The 20,579-nt window shown below is 45.3% G+C and overlaps 1 protein-coding gene across 2 annotated transcripts in view; it reads left to right on the top strand.

Annotated features, from left to right (window-relative positions):
• TRABD2A (TraB domain containing 2A) overlaps positions 1–20,579 on the top strand; it is an 83,301-nt gene that overhangs the window by 45,640 nt on the left and 17,082 nt on the right. For both annotated transcript variants that reach the window (XM_077345455.1, XM_077345454.1), the window contains exons 3-4: positions 7,507–7,653; positions 10,130–10,304. In XM_077345455.1, coding sequence (XP_077201570.1) covers positions 7,507–7,653; positions 10,130–10,304 — 322 coding nt within the window. The remainder of the gene's footprint in view (positions 1–7,506; positions 7,654–10,129; positions 10,305–20,579) is intronic.

Here is a 20,579-nt window from a genome sequence, read left to right as displayed (position 1 = left end):
CATGTGTGTAGTGAAGGGGTGGTAGAGCAATGGAAACGAAGAGCTTGGAAGGGGGGAGTTTTCCAATAAAGTTGTTACTTTGTTCTCCCAGGACATCCTTTTAGAAGGCGCTTTGATGTTGGTGTGAATGTGTTCGAGCACGGCCGGGGCGTCCTGGTGTGGGTTAGAGGGGGCTGAGAAATATTTCTGAAAGGGTGACAAACTTGGCCCGGCTTCCTGCAAGCCAGCCCGGGGAAGGTTTTCGGAATAACAAAAAACTCTGAGCGATGGAAGGGAGTGGAAATTTGTATTCAGCACGGTTTGTCAGTTCGGGGCAAAATAGCCTTGCCCAACAGCGATGGCCTTGGGGTGCACTGCAGTGAGCCAGTGTGCACTTTCCGTCTGGCTTCCTCTGCTCAGCTAACTTCCACTTCCCATAATAACAAATAACAGTTCTGCCTTAATGCATGTGACGTGCAGATTTGCCTTCCCAACGTGGAAATGCCCGCGCTCTGCTTTACCTGACTGAAAGAGCTTCTCTGGGATGAGGGCACATGTGCTTTTGTTTGCAAAAAAATTCAAAATGTAGGGATGCTCTGGGACCCAGCTTTGTCACGCAAACAGATGAGTCTCGTCGCGAAGATTGCTTTTGATTTTTTTAATTCCATGCATCTTGCTCACCTGTCATCTTCCTGCTTCTGGACTCAAATGATCGACTCGCATTGATCCATCCCGTCGCCGTCTCCCAGGGTAGACCGCTAGACAACCGTGAAACTCCGGTCTGTGCAAAATGTGGCTTGCCCATGTGTTCTCCAAGACCAACCAGTATAAATAGACCTCAGCGGTTTTAAGACAGCTTGGTAGCCCGTTTGTTTCTGGGCTCAATTTGAAATACTGATTCTTAGCTTATTAAAGGCCTTTATGGCCTGGGATCTGCCTCCTAGAAGGCCATTTCTCAGCTGCTCCCCTCCTGTCAGCTCTTTCTTTCTGTGACACCCTTGAGGTGTGTTTGAACTTCATTGGCTCCCTCAGTTGTGTGTCCAAGGTGCTCTAGAACAGGGGTAATCAACCTGTGGCCCTCCAGATGTACATGGACTACAATTCCCATGAGTCCTTGCCAGCATTTGCTGGTAAGGGCTCATGGGAATTGTAATCCATGAACATCTGGAGGACCACAGGTTGACTACCCCTGCTCTAGAAGACACTGTCTCTACCAGCTTGTAGCAGACCACTTCTTTTTTAATGATATTTAAGGATTTATGTTCATACTGATGAGGATTTTCTGTGTTGGGCTTTGGGACACGGGCTTGTGGTTGGTTGTTTATTTAAGTGACTCCTTTTAATGATGTTGATGATGCTGATTGTCAGTTTTTTGTCAGGGAGAAATGCAGGCTTTGCAGAGTTTAAATAAGTGAAGAAGCTGTTACTCCTTCGTTATGGGATTCAGTAACTGGGTAATGGCAAATGGTAGTAGTGATGCTTGTGATGTATAATAGTGTTAATCCAGTAATGGTTACAGTCCCCTGCACCATTGAGAGCAAGGCCTGTTTAACTAGGTGCAACTTCATTTTGAGGAAACATTTGACTCAGCCTGTATACCAGCCATTCTCAAACATTTTGGGCCACATCCCTTTTAGGAGCTGATCTCAAATTCCAGGACCCCAGCTAGAGCTGGACTAAAAAAGGCCTAAGATAAGATTGAACTATATATATATAGTACACATACACATACACACACACACACACACACACACACACACACACACACACACACATACACATACATACATACACATACACATACACATACACGTTTGACCAAGAGCAATATGTTCATGTTTTTTTTCCCTAATTCAAGCACACACAAAGGAACAGATATGTCTTTTTCTTTTCTTTGACAGGTCGAACTTTCTAGCAATTAATGACATCATATGTGACAAAAAGGGTATTTCAGCAATTCAGTTTCCAGCCCCCCCCCCTAAACCCTTTGGGCTTCCCTTCTCACATTTTCCAGTCGGTAAAGGTAAAGGTGTCCCCTGTGCAAGCACTGTGTCATGTCTGACTCCTGGGGTGACGCACTCTAGCGTTTTCATGGCAGACTGAATACGGAGTGGTTTGCCATTCACTTCCCCAGTCATTACCATTATACCCCCCAGCAAGCTGGGTACTCATTTTACCAACCTCTGAAGAATTGAAGGCTGTGTCAACCTTGAGCCGGCTGCTGGGATTGAACTCCCAGCCTCATGGGCAGAGCTTCAGACTGCATGTCTGCTGCCTTACCACTCTGTGCCACCCCCTTCAAATATGCCAGGGCACCCCAGAACCATATGGCCCCTGTTGAGAATGGCTTTTGTACACAATATCTCTGACACAATTTTGTCCCAGCCATAAATTAAGTGCTTCGAAAAGAGCAGGAACCAGTCTTGTGAAGTTGTCTGTAGGGTATTTTCACCCTAACATGCAAATGCTGAGGGGGACTCCTTCATAATTCCCAAGAGAAGATGGGAGAAAGTGTTGCATATCACTCAGACACTTTGATTTTCTTTTAGTCCAATAGAACCTTTAATGCCAATAAAGATTCATTCAAGGCATGAGCTGTTGTGTGCAGGGACACTTCCTCAGATGAAACAGAACAAGGATCATGAGAGTGCAGACATATAGAAAAGGTAAATTAGTGGCAGATTAGTAAGCTCTCACGATCCTTGTTTCATTTAGTCTGAGGCAGTGTGCCTGCACACGAAAGCTCACACCTTGAATAAATCTTCGTTGGTCTCAAAGAAGCTATTGGACCCAATTTTTGTTGTGCCACTTCAGACCAACATGGCTACCCACTTGAATCTTTCATTTTTTTATTTCTTTAGAGGACCCCAAACACAAATTAAAATGCTTTCAGATCCAAAAAACGCTCAGTACTGAAGTCTGCTGCCATCTGGATTTTCCCAGAGTGCCATAAGGTTCATTTGAGGGGCAGTGGTGTATAAACATAAAGAATCAAACATAAAATGAACTGACTATCACCCTGTCACAAAAGCAACCTCTCTCTCATCGTGGACTAAGTCTCACTCAAGGGCAACTGGGCATTCTGGCCCCAAACTCCTTGGAGTGCCAAGGATGAGACAGACCTGGATGCTGGGAAGTTTGTGTTGGTTTCCCCTCTTGCGTAATGATGGGCACAGCTTTATCTGCATGTGTAAGAGCAGGGGGAAGGGTATACCGGGTCCTATTACCTCAGGTGGTCCAGCCCTTAAGATGTGATGTATAGTTTCTGTGCCCAATAGTAAACTAGTTGGTTGTATATCTCAAAACTGCCAAGTGCAAGTTGCCTACAGACCAGCCAAGCAATTTGACACAATCTCTGATACAGAAGCATGTGAACTTTCAAAATTTAAACATGGAGGGGGGGGGGGGAGGCAGGCCCAGAAAGGGCCGTGTGAGGCTAGAAATGTACTCCAGGAGGTATAGAATTTGCAAGAACAGCATTATAAGCAGGTCCCCAGCTTACAGTGCTTTTAAAAAAAAGCTACTTGTTTGTTATTTTATTTACTTTTTATTTGTTAATTACATTTGTATACCGCCAGTCCCAGACCGGCCGGCTCGAGGTGGTTCACAACAAAACATTACAGTAAAATAATAATGAGAGCCAGTTTGGTGTAGTGGTTAGGAGCGTGGACTTCTAATCTGGCATGCCAGGTTCGATTCTGCACTCCCCCACATGCAGCCAGCTGGGTGACCTTGGGCTCGCCACGGCACTGATAAAGCTGTTCTGACCGGGCAGTGATATCAGGGCTCTCTCAGCCTCACCCACCTCACAGGGTGTCTGTTGTGGGGAGAGGACAGGGAAGGCAACTGTAAGCCACTTTGAGCCTCCTTCGGGTAGGGAAAAGCGGCATATAAGAACGAACTCTTCTTCTAAAAATATAAAAGACCTTAAAAATACCAATAATGCTGGCCCAATCTCCTCCAGCCAACACTGCATCAGAGATGGCGGCAACCATTCTCATCTCTGATAAAAACTCTGGATACCTCAACAATTCCATTAGACATAGTATAGAAGGGCTTCCCAACCACGGGTCCTCGGGAGCTCTGGAGGGGATCTGCACCCTTTCAGCTAGAGGACCGGCCACTTCCATTGCTCCCCCTTCCCGAGCATGAGTGTGTTCTCTCCTGGTTTCTGTGCCTGGGAGGGGGTAGAGGCTGCATGCTTATTCCCATCTTAAACCACTTCCTGTCTCTCCCCCCCTCCTGTCTGAATGTGGGTAGTGACATGTCACTTATGGGGGTCCCGGCAGGGACGTGTGACCAGCTGACATCCCTTCCAGGGCTTCTCAAAGTATGAAAAATTATTTCAGGGGCTCCTCCATGGTCAAAAAAGTGATTTTAACGAGGAGGCCCTTGGTTCAAATCTCACCCTGACTATCGGCTAACAGCAGAAAGCCTTAAGTTGAAATACAGTCGACTTCAGCCACCCTCTGCAATACGGAGCTTCGTGGTGATCTCCCATACCATGTGGCTTGAATGCTCAGAAGACGTATATAAATGCTAGCGTTCCTCCTCTTCCTCTTTCCATCTTTAATACAAAAACAAAACGAAAAAGGGAGCTGCAACGTGGGGACAAACCTCACACAAAAAAGCTTGCATGTGTTATTCTGTCTGCCACTACCAACCCTTTTTACCACCTGTTACCCCTGAACAAAGGCATTTTTGGGGGAGAGGGGTTAAAATTCACACACTCAGGAATTTCCTATGTTATGAAAGCCTGGGTCTGTAGGTCACTTAACTGTGTACCAAAGATAAACCTTCCACAAAGAGGGCCCTGTTTGAAGCTGCACCTGGTATCACAATTGCCTGATATGATAACATTAGCTACAGCCTCTATATTGGGTAGCCTTTAGGATCTGCTCCCTTAGAAAAAGCCTTCCATTTATAACTGCCATTAGCTTGAATGGTGTGTCTGTCATAAAGCCACCGCTGTTTACTGAACGTTCAGATGATATCGACCTCTTAACAGCAACCTGATTCTCCTCTTTGAGAAGCAGGCCTGGGTTTGAACCTCATGCTTGACATTAGTGTTAAATATCCACTGCTATTTAGAAAGAATACTTATGAAGGAATGCTGGCCGGAGGAGACCCATTCCACACAGCAGAGGAATAGAGAAACAGTGAAGATGATTTACTGTCATATCATTTTTGAAGTGTATTTTGAATACTGTGGCTAGCTTGGTGTAGTGGTTAAGAGTGGCAGCTTCTAAACTGGCGAGCCAGGTTTCAGTCCCCACTCCTCTTCCACATGCAGCCAGCTGGGTGACATTGGGCTAGTCACAGTCCTGTCAGAGCTGTTCTCACAGAGCAGTCTCAGCCTCATCTCCCTCACAGGGTGTCTGTTGTGGGGAGAGGAAAGGAAGGCGATTGTAAGTCACTTTGAGACTCCTTCAGGTAGTGGTATAAAAAGCCAACTCTTCTTCTTCCTGAGGGGGAAGCAACTGTGTTTCCCCTTGGTCAGAGAGCAGTTGAAAACCACAAGTTGAAGGAATGGGACGGTATTGTCCCTAAGGAGACTTACACCCTTCTAAGCGCGTTGACTGCAGAGAGCATCTAGTGCCAAGAGAATTGCTGTTTCCATGTTTGGTGAGAAAATTATACGTTCCATGCAGTTGTGTTTACATACAATATTGTGTATCTTTTCTCATACTTAAAACCAAAAAGGAGCCAAGTTGCAATTATGAAGGGAGCATAGCGGAAAGGGCTGGTTTGTGCTTTAAAAAACAACAAAACAAGTACAACCTTTTTTAGAAAAACAAAAAAACTAGGCTTCAGCCTTGAACAGAGAGCACTGGGATGAGGGAAGAGCTTTTTAACTCTTTCCTTCTAGGCCATTTCAGATCCTCCCCCTTCCCCCAATACACACACCCAAAGGCTTCTCTAAGCCAGGAAAAAGTTCCTCTGAGATCCTCAAGTGCTTGGGGTACATGGAGAAACTTTGTTCAAGGTAACGTTTCACTTCACTCGAATATAAATGGGGCCTTTTTCTAGTGGTCTGAAGAAGTGCAGCTTGTCATGAGTAGTGGGATAAGGAGAGTTTGTGTCATAAGTAAAACGCTTGTTAAATAAATACCTACCTTTCCAGTGCTGATCAGGGCGGGTAAGAGCATCCTAAAACAACTGTTAAAAGTATATAACAATCTTAATTCCCCCCACTGATATGCCAGACATGTTGGATATTAAGGATTGGTACATCGCACAGAGCCTCTTGTGGCACAGAGTGCTAAGGCAACAGAAGCTCTGCCCATGAGGCTGGAAGTTCAATCCCAGCAGCCGGCTCAGGGTTGACTCAGCCTTCCATCCTTCTGAGGTGGTTAAAATGAGTACCCAGCTTGCTGGGGGGTAAACGGTAATGACTGGGGAAGGGAATGGCAAACCCCCCCTATTGAGTCTGCCTTGAAAACGCTGGAGGGCGTCACCCCAAGGGTCAGACATGACCCAGTTGCTTGCACAGGTGATACCTTTACCCTTTTTTTTTTTTTTTCATCTCACAGAGAGCTGTTTTCCAACAAGACAAGGAGGTTTTAACATCGAGGAGTTGATCTTTCATTCTCCCAGCGGTGAGGCTAGCGTTTCTTGATGGTTATTTTGGGTCCCGGTCATAAGCCTGGTAGAACACCTCCATTTTGCAGGCCTTGCAGAACTGATCTCCTTCGGGAGAGCGTTCCACCAGGCTAGGGCCAGGACCAATCTCACCTCCCGTGGACCAGAGATCCTGAATAGGTGTCGTTCAGAAGATCTTAGCACACTTGGGGAGGGGGGACCATCCCAGGCCTTGGTATACTAGAACAGATAGAAACATGCTCTCCATTTTTCCTTCTTCTGTATGTTGGAAGGGGGGGACACAGTAGGAATGGCAACACTTAGAATTACAGCTCATCTCTATAACAGAGTTCAGAGATCAGTTCTCCTAGAGAAAGTGGATGTTTTGCTGGGTGGACGTTATGGCATCGTACCCCCTGAGGTCTCTGACATCCCCAGGCGTAAGTCCCAAATCATCAGGAGTTCCCCAACCTGGATATGGCACCCCTGTTCTCCCATTCCTTGCCAGTGGCCAGGGAGGAGCTGGCAGCCCTGGGTCACACTGGTGACCATTTGGTAGGCAGGTTTGGGTGATGAAAACAGCTTGATGAGAGGAAAGGGTTAAACAGCCTCTTCCTTGTCCCAGCGCTGTACTTAGAATTATAACCTGCTTTTTAAAGTTGTGAGGAAGTTGTGCATCATAATGTGTGTAGAATGCCCTTGGATGTTAACATTTAAATTTTAAAAACCTTTTACTAATAAAGAAAGTTAGTATTTTTTTTTCCAGCATACCAATGCAGGTGTTGGACTATACAGTGGATCAGTTCAGCGTTGTAGATAAAAATGGGTCTTTGTTTACTTTTTCAGTTATTAAAGGTATGGGTAGGAGTGGGGATCAAGGTTTCTTAGTTAATGCGTCAAGGCCTTCTGAGGCTCTCTGCCTTCTCTTCCCTTTCCACCATCTAGGTAATCTTTGCTTTGAATCAAACACTTTTGCAGCAAGAGAACCTCCGCGCAGGCAGCCTTCAGATCCCGTACACGACGGAGGACCTTATCAAGCATTACAACTGTGGAGACCTCAACTCCATCATCTTCAATCACGACACCTCTCAAGTGAGTTTTGTCTTTCACTTTACGTGTACTCCTGGTACTCAAATACTCCCGAGAGAGAGATTGAAAAAGCACACCATTTGCCATTAAACATTTTGTGTGGACATTTTGTTGCTGTTTTTGAATTAGAAAGTAAAAGTATCCCCTGTGCAAGCACCGGGTCATGTCTGACCCTTGGGGTGACGCCCTCCAGCGTTTTCATGGCAGACTCAATACGGGGTGGTTTGCCAGTGCCTTCCCCAGTCATGACCGTTTACCCCCCAGCAAGCTGGGTACTCATTTTACCGACCTCGGAAGGATGGAAGGCTGAGTCAACCTTGAGCCGGCTGCTGGGATTGAACTCCCAGCCTCATGGGCGGAGCTTCAGACAGCATGACTGCTGCCTTACCACTCTGCGCCACAAGAGGCTCTGTTTTAAATTACAGTCCACATTTTTACTGTTTCACATGCAACTAGGATTTTCCCCATATGTCATCCCCAAAAGTGGGAGGATCAGCCTAAATTTACATATAAGTTTTGTCCAATAACAAATAATTTTAAAAACTTTTTGTGTATAACATTTTTTTTCAGGGAAAATTGCCTTACATTCAGGATTAGGGTTTACAGTCCCCAGTTGGGGAGAAACCAAGAATGCTGACAGAGAAGCTACATGAAGATTCAAAGAACTCCCCAAATAACCTTTAATTCAGGTCGTTTTGTGGAAATCCAGAAAAGTAGTGAAAATGCTAGAACATGAACCAGTTACAATCATGTTTTCAAAATTCCTTTTCTTCAATAGCATACATTTTGTAAATCATTCTCAAAAACCTGTCCACATGGAATATACAGATTCTCTCAAATCTCTTCATTTAAATAGAATGTAATATTATAACAAAAAGTTCTCAGGAGAACAGAGTGTAATATCACAAAACCATCTACAATTCTCTAGATAGGGACTATAGAGATTTGTAGATGGTTTCACAACATTATACCTTGTTCCTCTGAGAACCTTTTGCAATATTATAGTCTGGGAAGGCATTGTTGGGAAACAGATCATTAAATCAAGATGTTGGTATTCACACATCATATCAAATCATAATTTAGAACAGGGGTGGCTAATATCCATGGTTATCTGGAGTGCCACAGTGTGGCCACCCCTGATTTAGACTAAGAGGGCAACCCAAAGCAAAATTACACCCTTCTCCCTTTGTTGGTTTCTTTGAACTTGGAAGTTTCTTGTGGTTAGTAAATCTACTTCAGGTTCTGTTTCAGATTCTGGTTTGATGGAGCCCAATTCGTCACAATTAGTGGAGAGTAGTAAATTCAGTGAATCAGTGAGAGCCAGTTTGGTGTAGTGGTTAGGAGTGTGGACTTCTAATCTGGCATGCCAGGTTCGATTCTGCACTCCCCCACATGCAACCAGCTGGGTGACCTTGGGCTCACCACAGCACTGATAAAACTGTTCTGACCGAGCAGTGATATCAGGGCTCTCTCAGCCTCACCCACCCCACGGGGTGTCTGTTGTGGGGAGAGGAATGGGAAGGCGACTGTAAGCCGCTTTGAGCCTCCTTTGGGTAGGGAAAAGTGGCATATAAGAACCAACTCTTCTTCTTCTTCTCCTCCTTCTTCCTTCTTCTTCTTCTTTCTTCTTGCATTTGCGTGATGCCTGAATAGGGCCAATGTGCTCATAAGTCAATACTGACTTTCCTTTTGCTCAGCTACAATGAAAAGTATGTGGAAGGATAAGGTGAACTACAAAAAAGAATTCTGCTTTTGCAAATTCCAGAAGATAGTGTTGAATGGCTTCCATATGGAGACCTCGGAGATAGAAATTAACGATCCTGCAGCATCCAAACTGGTGCTTCTATCCTAAAACCTTTTTGATATGGGGATTTGGTTAGGCTTACATCTTAATACCTGCTATGGTTCAGGTCCAGTAGGGGTCTTGAACAGCAGATCTACGACAGGGATTTAGTTAGAGCTCTGTCATCTGGCTTTGGTGGGAAGGCTTGAGGGGGGCTAACAAGCACAACTAAAGGATGCACAACTAAAAACAAGCACAACTAAAGGAAGCACAACTAAAGGATGTTTCTTGCATTAGAAGTCCAGAATATTATATAGAATATATAGAACTTCTTCTTTAGTGATGCCCAAACAATTAAACGTTTCCTTAAGGTAAGTTTGCTATGTTTTAATGTGTTTAAGAGAGCAAACTAAATATTTTGAAGAATGCCTGGGGGCCGTTCTCTCTTGTCTTCCCAGGAATGTCTAGCGGAAGAAATGTTTGACTTGATTTCATCCCTTTGCAAAAAATGGCTAACGAATCTGTTGCAGCCAACAGGGAAATGCAGAATGCAGTAATTTTCCTCTGAGACTATTTCGCTGAGTGTAATCAGGGAGCCACTGATGGGCAGCAGGCAGGCATTTCCCACAGGACGTTGAGGGCTGTGCCACTTGACCTTAGTTTTCGTTGCCTTTTAAATATCTCTTCCTGGCACAGGTCCCAAATTTCATCAATGCCACTCTGCCTCCTCACGAACGCATCACCGCTCAGGAAATCGACAGCTACTTTCGCCAGGAGCTTATCTATAAGCGGAACGAGAGAATGGGCAAAAGGGTGAAAGATCTGCTGGAAGAGTATCCTGACAAAAGCTTCTTCTTTGCGTTCGGAGCGGGTACGTGTTGCTACCTAATCTCCTGTTTTGTTTAGTTTACTCTCTTCTGACAGTTGTGATTTTCTTTTTATTGATCGATAGATGACTTAAAGAGCAGCCATTCTCAAGGGGGGCCATATGGTCCTCTGTGAGGCCCAGGAACATTTGAAGGGAGCCCCAGACTGAGAAATGTGAGCCCAAAGGGTTTAAGGGGGGCTCTGGTGACTGAACGGATGAAATACCCTTTTTGTCACGTATGGCAAGGGTAGTCAACCTGTGGCCCTCCAGATGTTAATGGACTACAATTCCCATGAGCCCCTGCCAGCATTTGCTGGCAGGGGCTAATGGGAATTGTAGTCCATTAACATCTGGAGGGCCAAGGTTGACCACCCATGATGTATGGCATCATTAATTGCTAGAAAGTTTGACCTTCGTCAAGAGAAAGAAGAAGACATCATATAATCTGTTCCTTTGTGAATAAATGCATTCAAGGGAAAAAAATAACATACATGCTTCGTTTGGTCAAATGTTCTAGAAATCTGTCTTGCATATATATATATAAGACATGGTACATCAAGCAGAAGGCTGCTATAGAGACTCTTCCCATTATACTTGCTTAAAATGTGTTGTATAAATCTAAAAGTTGCATCCTTCCCAATTGAAAATGTGTTGGGTTCAGGATCATCTGAACACTGGGGTGAAACTGTGCAGGATGTGTGTACTCAAGGTGCTGTCAATGGCCGGGACTCATGGCAGCCTTATGCATAATGACCTTGTCTTGAAGCTTGAAGAATGTTTCAGGGGTTTCTCAATGGAAAAGAAGTGGAGAAAGACTGCTATAAGGTGTTACTGGACTCCAGTCGAGCTGCTCTGTTGCAGACCAGCATAGCTACCCTCTGAAATGAAAAGTACAAGTATATCCACACATTTTTGGAATGTGTTCTCTGAATGCTGCCCAGAAATGTGTAGCTTGTGCAAAACTTTTAATAGAGAGGTGCAAGGACTCTGCCAATGGTTCTGGAGGGAAAGTATGATCCTAATTTTTAAGTACATGGCATAGAATGGTATGAAGCGTGGAGCATGTTTGGATGCACCTTCCTTTTCTGCATAATATGATTTTCCTATCTGCTCACTTTTAAACGAGCCTCAGGGAGGGAGGCAAGCGAGCCGAATGAGGGAGTGATGCCTCTTAGATATGGTCGGTAATATTGTCCTAATACTTGTTATGGGTTACTCCCAGTAGAGGTCTTGAACGGGCTCTCTAAGAAGGGGATTTAGGTAGAGCTGTGTTATCTAGGTTTGGCGGGGAGGCAGGGCTTGAGGGAATATAATTCTGAAGAAAAAGACATTCTGTTTTAGATAGTATCATGGAATTATGCAGTTGGAAGGGTACATCCAGTCAAACCTCCTGCTCAATGTAGGATCAGCCTAAACCATCCATGATAAGTAACTGCCCAGCTGCTGCTTAAAGACTGTCAGTCAGGGGGAGCTCACCACCTACTTAGACTGCTTATGACTGAAAATTTTCTTCCTGATATCTGTCCGGTACCGTTCTACACATAGTGTAAAACCACTATTGCAGGTCTTGTCATCTGCTGCCAGGAGGAACTATTCCATGCCCCCCTGTGTGACAACCTTTCAAATACTTCAAGAGAGCAATCGTGTCCCCTCTTAGTCTCCTCTTCTCCAGGCTGGGCATTCCCAAGTCCCTCAGGCTTTCCTCAAAGGGCTTGGTCCCAGAACATCCTTGTCGCTCTCCTGTGTTCCCTCTCAATTCTGTCCACATCATTTTTGAAGTGAGGCCTCCATAACTGACCACAGTATTCCCAATGGGGTCTGACCAACATGCTGTGCAGCAGGACTGTGACATCTTGCGATTTTGATGTGATGCATGTGTTGATATAGCCCAAGACTTCATTTGCCTTCTTTACCGCTGGATCACACTGTCTGCTCATATTTAGCTTACGGTCCATAAGTACTCCATGATCTCATTCACACACATTGCAACCGAGAAGTGTTATTATATCGTTAGTGCCCAGGGAACTTTGGGGAAATGTTATTTTTGGGGTGCCTTATGGGGAAAGGGGGGGGGAAATCTTCCTACAACTGCTACTGCATGCTCCTATAGCAGTAGTAGAATAGACTGGGGGGTGGGGGGACCAAACCTCATGTTCCTCCCATGGACTTCTTCCATGGATTTCTGAGCTCTCACAGTTATACCTGAGATAGTTCCTAATTTATCCTCTGATTCTGTAGTGAGGATGGGGATGTTGATTTATTGCACCAGATGATCTAGGAAGGGATAGTTGAGAAAATAAAACGGTTGAACACCTGCCTGCTTGGTTCATGATTTGTTTGCTGGTCATGAAAAGAGAGCCAGATCTTTGTTCAATAGTTTGGCAGTTAAGAAACAGTTTAGTCCTGTTCATTGGGCTGTTTATCGCATATTCAGTGCAGTTGATTGCGTTTCACACAGGCAAATGCTCATACAGTCCAATGGGAGACCTATTGTCCCCTCTCCCCTACAGGTCTGTTGTCCTTACACACCACTCAGCCTGGTATATTATCATAGACTGTTATAGTTAAACATGTGGCAAGACTGCGTATACAAAAATGGCCACCTGGTCAGTTCACAGTACAAATACAGAACCTAAAATCCAATATGGGGAAAGACCTGAAGGCATGTTTGTTTGTTTGTTTTTGACATTTATATACCGCCCTCCCCTGAGGCTCAGGGTGGTTCACATGAAACACAGGGAGCAGGAATAATACAATACAGGGAGCAGGAACAATACAATACAGTAAAACTTTAACCATCAGATAAATAACAAAAGTGATAATAACAGCAATAAACAGCGAGAACAGTCATTAATAACCTCAATGTTCTAACAATCCCATCCAAATGACCAATCCCAGGTCATTTGGATTCATGGGAGGGATCTTCAGGGCTCAGTAGATGTTGTTGGTTTTGGTCAACCTCAACCAAATGCTTGGTGGAAAAGCTCTCTTTTTGAGGCCCTACAGAATTGTTCTAGTTCCGTCAGGGCCCTAATCTCCTCTGGGAGCTCATTCCACCAAGGGGGGGGGGCAAGACAGAGAAGGCTCTTGCCCTGGTTGAGGTCAAGCCAAGCTTTCCTGGGGCCAGTTGGAGGTGGTGGAGCGTAATGTTCTTTGAGGGGTGTAGGCAGAGAGGCGGTCCCTCAGGTACACTGGGGGACTGCGTATGGCCTTAAAGGTACCAAAACCAGTACCGGTAGACTTCAACTCATAGAATCAGAGCTGGAAGATACCTCCAGGGTCATCTAGTCCAATCCGCTGCACGATACAGGAACTCGCCTCCTTTGGGTCTTCTTTTTATTCTGCCATCTTATTTGTTTTGGTTTCAGTTTATTGTAGAATCATAGAATCATAGAGTTGGAAGGGGCCATACAGGCCATCCAGTCCAACCCCCTGCTCAATGCAGGATCAGCCCTAAGCATCCTAAAGCATGCAAGAAAAGTGTGTATCCAACCTTTGCTTGAAGACTGCCAGTAAAAAAAAAAAGGCTGATAACTCCATTAAAAACAAACTGTTCTTACTCTGAATGATTTGAAGTGGCTTCCTCAGAGATACTTCTTGAGATATCAACACAAAGCCTGTGGTGGTGTAATTCTGGTGAACGTGAGGGAGGGGTCCAATAAGATCTGTGCAATTTGGTTCTCCTCTTTAAAAACAAGTTTGTGTTGAAGCACAGCTCCCAAAATGCTTCAGGTGTGTGTTCATGCATTTCAAAGCCCTTTGTGGGCCAGGATCTATGAATTCTGCTTGAAAACATCCTCCCACAGAGGTCTTCAAATCAGCAGCTGGAGCCTTATCCCAGAGCCAGCTTGGTTAAGAGCGGTGGCCTCTAATCTGGCAAGCTGGGTTTCATTTCCAGCTCCTCCACATGCAGCCCTGGGCTAGTCACATCCCTGATAGTGCTGTTCTGACCAGTCAGAGCTTTCTCAGTCCCACCAGCCTCCCAAGGGTGTCTATTGTGGGGAGAGGATTGTAAACTGCTTTGAGACTGTTTCAGGCAGTGAAAAGCAGGGTATTAAAAAAACACCTCTTTTTATTCCATCAACCCTCAAGTTTGAAATAAGGAGACTTGGGGTATGATTTTCACAGTTTTGGCACCTGCCCCTGTAGAAGTCATAACCCCCAAGACATTCTAGAGCAGGGGTAGTCAAACTGCGGCCCTCCAGATGTCCATGGACTACAATTCCCAGAAGCCCCTGCCAGCATTCGCTGACAGGGGCTTCTGGGAATTGTAGTCCATGGACATCTGGAGGGCCGCAGTTTGACTACCCTAGAGGCTCTACCCTTCTTCCACTGCTTTAGTTGGCAAGTTTAAAATGTTTTATTATGGAAGGATTTTGGAAACGTGTTGCCAGAAGGCTGCCTTGAACTTTATTTAAAATCGATATTTTATTACTGTTTTAAAGCGCCGCTGGCTTTAAATTATCTTTTCGCTTTTAGCAGTTGCATTATTTTAACTCTGTATTTTGCCTTCATTGCATTGGGTCTTTTACAGAGAAGCACTTAAAATGTACCAACAACCAAATTTCAGGCCTGGAAGGCTGAGTTGTCACTAGACATGGACAAAATGTTAAACAGGGCAAAAATTCTATGACTAAACGTTTTTTTTAAAAAAGGAAGCTGCTTTTTGCTTGTATGTTTAACCAGACTATTTCTAAATGTATGAATTGGCCAAGCATGGTAGATTGAGGAGTGTAGTTGCATTTCAAAAGCAGCTCGTGGTGAACTGACGTAAAACTGAGCGTGCTCATGAGCTTGTGTGCATTTGAAAAGTTTCACTTCATAGTAAAGTACTTCGCACAAAATGCAAACCAGATCTGTGCATTATCTCCTGACGGCTTCATGTTGTGTCTGTGTATTTGAGATGCTAAGTCGTTTTCATCCCTATGAGTGCGGTAGGGTTGCCAGGTTCACATTCATTACCGGGGGAGGGGATGGGGTGAGGGGCTAGGTAGAGCTGCCAGATCAAGGCTGGAAATCTCTGGGAGATTTGGGGATGGAGCCTAAGGCAGACAGGGACATCAGTGGGCTACAATCCCAAAGTCCCCCCTCCAAAGCATCCATTTTCCCCAGGGGAACTGATCTCTGGAGCCTGGAGATCCGCTGTAATTCCAGGGGATCCTCAGGTCCCACCTGGAGGCTAGCATCCCTAGATGCAGCAGAATGAGATGCCAGAATCTTGAGTTAATAGAATGGACTATAGCATTTCACGTTGTAGTCAGGGGCATTTTGAATGTGCCTGTGTACACACCCAAACCTGCACACATGCCCTGTAATAGAAAAACAAACTAGCAAGTAAGAGGCTTGTTTTAGCCGGGTCAGTTTCCTGCTTTGCCTATTGTACTCTGCCCTTTCTCCCCAGTGGGGTACCAAAAACGGCTTCATTGTGTGACAGACCCTAGCCTGACACACTAACCATTACACCACACTGGCTCTCCAGTTTAATTTAGTGCTTGCAGGGAGTGTTTTTATTCTAGGGAGGATTGAATATAATATCTCCCATCCTCCAGCTGCAACTCAAAGTAGCTTTACTGACAGCAGGAATTCCTCACCTCAACCTGCAGCGTAGGTAGGCCGGGCCTGACGTTTGCACCGTGAAGGTTTTGTCTGCTTATAAGAAAGGACTGATGGGCATAATGTGAGATCTTCTCTCGTTTCTGAGAGTTATGAGACGGGCAGGATTGTGGCAGTGACTGGCCCCACCTCAAAGCAGGCTCCTACTTGGAGACCGATCCAGTTTTCAGAGCTCCAGAGTTCACTCAAAGTCCACTTGGCCTAGAGATTCCTGCAGAGGCAAAGACTTATCCGATATCCCAAACTGTAACCCCTCAAAAGTTACAGTGTGCTTGCACATGAAGGCATATATACCTTGAATGAAACTTTTTCATTCATCCAGCCCTGGTTGAGGCTAATTTGAGCGACAGACTCACATTTTTGCTGTGACTCGCAAAATCACATACCCTGCCACAAATTTTGTTGGTCTTTAAGATGTTCTTTTCTGTGGAAACGGTAAGGCTATATTATTTGCTAGGACTTTTAATGGAAGGTAGGCTGCAGGAAGCTATGGGGTTAGATTAAGAGCTGTAGGAATCTGCAAGCCAGTAAGGTGTAGTGGTCAGACTGTCAAACTAGGATTTGGGAGAGTTAGGCTCGAATCCCCAATGCCATTGAAGGTTGCTAGGTGACTTTGGACCATTCACACAGCCTATTTCACAGGGTTACTGTGAGAATTAAATATGGCAGAGAATGGTGTAAGCTGCTTTGGGTGCCCATGAGTTGCATGGGAATAAATGAAGCAGAACAATAAATGAACTGCTGTGAGCCACAATGAAAAGGAAGGGTGTTTATAATCATAGAATCATAGAGTTGGAAGGGGCCATACAGGCCATCTAGTCCAACCCCCTGCTCAACGCAGGATCAGACCTAAGCATCCTAAAGCATCCAAGAAAAGTGTGTATCCAACCTTTGCTTGAAGACTGCCAGTGAGGGGGAGCTCACCACCTCCTCAGGCAGCCTATTCCACTGCTGAACTACTCTGTGAAAATATTCTTCCTGATATCTAGCCTATATCGTTGTACTTGTAGTTTAAACCCAGTACTGCATGTCCTTTCCTCTGCAGCCAACGGAAACAGCCTCCTGCCCTCCTCCAAGTGACAACCTTTCAAATACTTCAAGAGGGCTATCATGTCCCCCCTCAACCTCCTTTTCCCCAGGCTGAACATTCCCAAGTCCCTCAACCTGTCTTCATAGGGCTTGGTCCCTTGGCCCCAGATCATCCTCGTTGCTCTCCTCTGTACCCTTTCAATTTTATCGACGTCCTTCTTGAAGTGAGGCCTCCAGAACTGCACACAGTACTCCAGGTGTGGTCTGACCAGTGCCGTATACAATGGGACTATGACATCTTGTGATTTTGATGTGATGGCTCTGTTGATACAGCCCAAAATGGCATTTCCCTTTTTTACTGCTGCATCACACTGCCTGCTCATGTTTAGCTTACAGTCCACAAGTACCCCAAGGTCTCGTTCACACACAGTGTTACCTAGAAGCGTATCCCCCATCCAGTAGGCATGCTTTTCATTTTTCTGACCCAGTTGCAGAACTTTACAGTTATTTTTATTAAATTGCATCTTGTTCTCATTTGCCCATTTTTCCATTGTGTTCAGATCTCGTTGAACTCTGTCTCTATCTTCCGGAGTATTTGCCAGTCCTCCCAATTTGGTGTCATCTGCAAACTTGATGAGTAGTCCCTCCAACCATTCATCTAGATCATTAATAAATATGTTAAAAAGTACCGGACCGAACACCGAGCCCTGAGGTACCCCGCCACTCACCTCCCTCCAGTCTGATGAAACACCATTGACAATAACTCTTTGAGTGCAGTTCTCTAACCAATTCCCTATCCACCTAACTATCTGAAAATCCAGATTGCAGTCCTTCAACTTATCCATCAGAACATCATGGGGAACCTTATCAAAAGCTTTACTAAAATCCAAGTAAACGACATCAACCGAATTTCCACGATTCAGCAAACCTGTCACTTGGTCAAAAAAGGAAACCAGGTTGGTCTGACAGGACCTGTTGGAGACAAATCCATGCTGACCTCCTTGGATCACCAAATTGTCCTCCAGATGTTAATAATAATAATATTAATAATTAAAATATTAATAATATTAATTAGGTAACATCTTGCCAGAAGGGATAAGGATGCACCAGGATTCCCTGATGGTGATGCGCTCTTCTGCTGAACCTGAGAGGTATCCATGTCATCCAGGAATCACAGTCCCATCCGTGAGCCCTAGCTAGCTGGACCAAGGAGCACATGGACCTGAAGTTTATCCCTCGTGCACGAAGTGCCACAAAACTACACTGGGGATGCTGTCTACTTCTTGGGGGTTGCTTTGTTTCTCTCTGTCTCTTTAGCACACCACAGTACAGTCTGATCATTTTTCCAAAGCACTTTGTGTTTTCCAGATTTCAGAATGCAGAATGACTGGTCCCTTGAGACAAGAACCTCCCCCCACGCCCCCCCCCCCAATCAATCTGTACATATTGCTGATTGCATGATGGGTGCTCTAATTCCTTTGAATCTGGATTAAAAACCTGGGGTCTTATTTCCTCCCTAGTCGAGGGCCTGCTGAAGCTGATACGCACAAAAAGTTCTCAGATCTCCCTCCCCCCCATTTTTTTTTTAAGTTTGAACACGGAAGAATAGAGATTCATGGCTGCCCATCCCCCTGCCAGAGTAAATTGACCTCTCAAATGCATCACTTCACCTAGTGGTATGTGGATAATGGAGACTGAGTACAAAAAGAAGAGGAGGCGGGGGGGGGGGGCTTGCTGATGGGGCAAGGGCCTGGGGCTTTTCTCTTTGGGGGCATTCAAGTGTATGAGGCCAAAACAGGTGAAAGAGGCCTGTGCCCCCTATCATGCCTCTGTGGGTCCCCCATCAAGCGAGCCCGTTTGATCTTATGGCTTGGGAGGGTGAATCCCCTTACCCGCTGTTGTTCTGGCACTCTCTCTCCTTTCTAAAGGTTTTTAAGTGGGTGGACGGATCTCTTACACAGAGGGCTTCTCTGGCGGCTGAAGGGCCCAAGCAGTGCCTGCATCTTAAGAACCAGGAGCAAAGCATTAACTCATCACAGCTTCAAAGGCTGGGGGCGGGGGGAAGGTCCTTGCTCCGACTGAATATTGTTGTCTAATTTGGGAAGACAGGAGATAAGTTTCGACACCAGAGCATTGCATGTTTCTGTGTATATTCTATCAGGTATTGCTTTAATGGGTTTGGGGGAAGCTGGTTTAGAGAAACCTCGGCGCTGAAAAGTTGCACGTCATTATTTGAACAAAAACCTCTCATGGGAATGGCCAGTTTGCCAATTTTGCGGTGTGGAGGATTTGTCTGGGGTCAGATTGATGTTCAGCATTTGTGCTCTCCTCTTTGGGTCCGATGCCGATGGAACACCGGTTCCGTTTTCGATATGAATCAAAGAGGCTGGAGAGAACATGCACTGTCTCCTGCCACTTTTACCCACTTAAAAGGCATGTCAGCACTGGTATTAACCATAGCTGATGGTCTACAGCAGGGGTAGTCAAACTGCGGCCCTCCAGATGTCCATGGACTACAATTCCCAGGAGCCCCCTGCCAGCGTTCGCTGGCAGGGGGCTCCTGGGAATTGTAGTCCATGGACATCTGGAGGGCCGCAGTTTGACTACCCCTGGTCTACAGCTTCCCTTTTAATCCGCATTTGTCAGCCAGATCCTGGTCAAGTGTGGGCTTAAGTGAGCCTTAATCCCTGTTCCTGCTGGTAGTGGTCATCTCTTGTGGTCGGAGGGAAGAATTGGCTCCCATGAGCTGGGTAGCTGTGAGAAGTTGGCCCCGTCCCCCATAATTTTCACTATAACAATTCCCCAAATGATTTTCTCTTTACGTATCTGAAGAAGTGCATGGCGACTCGTTGGAGCTCCTATTGAAATAAATGTTGTTAGCCTTTAAGATGCCGCTAGCTTTTCTTTTTTAAAAGTGTTATGACAACCTAACAATGCTTTGGCATCATAGTTAACTAACTGTGTTTAAATGACCATTGTTTTGCCTGCATTGGCACTCACCATGGGCCTTCTCACTTGTTCAGGTCAGGAGCAGAGACTGTTCTCCCCAATGTTCTATTGTTCATAATGTTATAGTCATTAGTGTATTTGGGGAGGGTGGTAAGTTAAGTAAGGAAAGAAGGAAAGAAAGCAAGCCTGGAAATGTTGACGCCGTGGAGAGAGAAAAAGAGAATTCCCGTGTGTGTGTGTGTATGGTTGTGTGTGCGGAAAATTGGGGGAAAATTAAAATACATGTAATACTTATATTCCTATCAAGCCTATCAAATAAAGAAAGGAGTGGTTGAAATCCACAGTTTTGTAAAGTACAGTACAAGTGGCAGCGCTCACTGTGAGAACAGCAGCACAGTTTCAAAAGGGGGTATTTATTTATTTAAGCATTTAGATCCCACTGCCAGCATGGCTAATTGGCAGGGCCATATGGTCATCGTAGTCTATGGACATCTGGAGAGCCACGATTTGGCCAGCTCTGCCCTAGAGAAACTGACTGCTTTGGAGGGTGGATTATGTGGCATACCCTGCTAAGTTCTCTCCCCGGATCCCCGTCTGCCCCAGGCTTCACTCCCCGAATCTCCAGGTATTTCCCATGCAGACCTAGCAACCCTACATCAAAGCTCTATAGAATAACTGAGATAGGAA

Source organism: Paroedura picta, chromosome 7 (genome assembly GCF_049243985.1).
Source record: "Paroedura picta isolate Pp20150507F chromosome 7, Ppicta_v3.0, whole genome shotgun sequence".
Lineage (NCBI taxonomy): Eukaryota > Metazoa > Chordata > Lepidosauria > Squamata > Gekkonidae > Paroedura > Paroedura picta.
The sequence above is the reverse complement of the archived record's forward strand: the minus strand, read 5'-3'. Positions and strand labels throughout refer to the sequence as shown.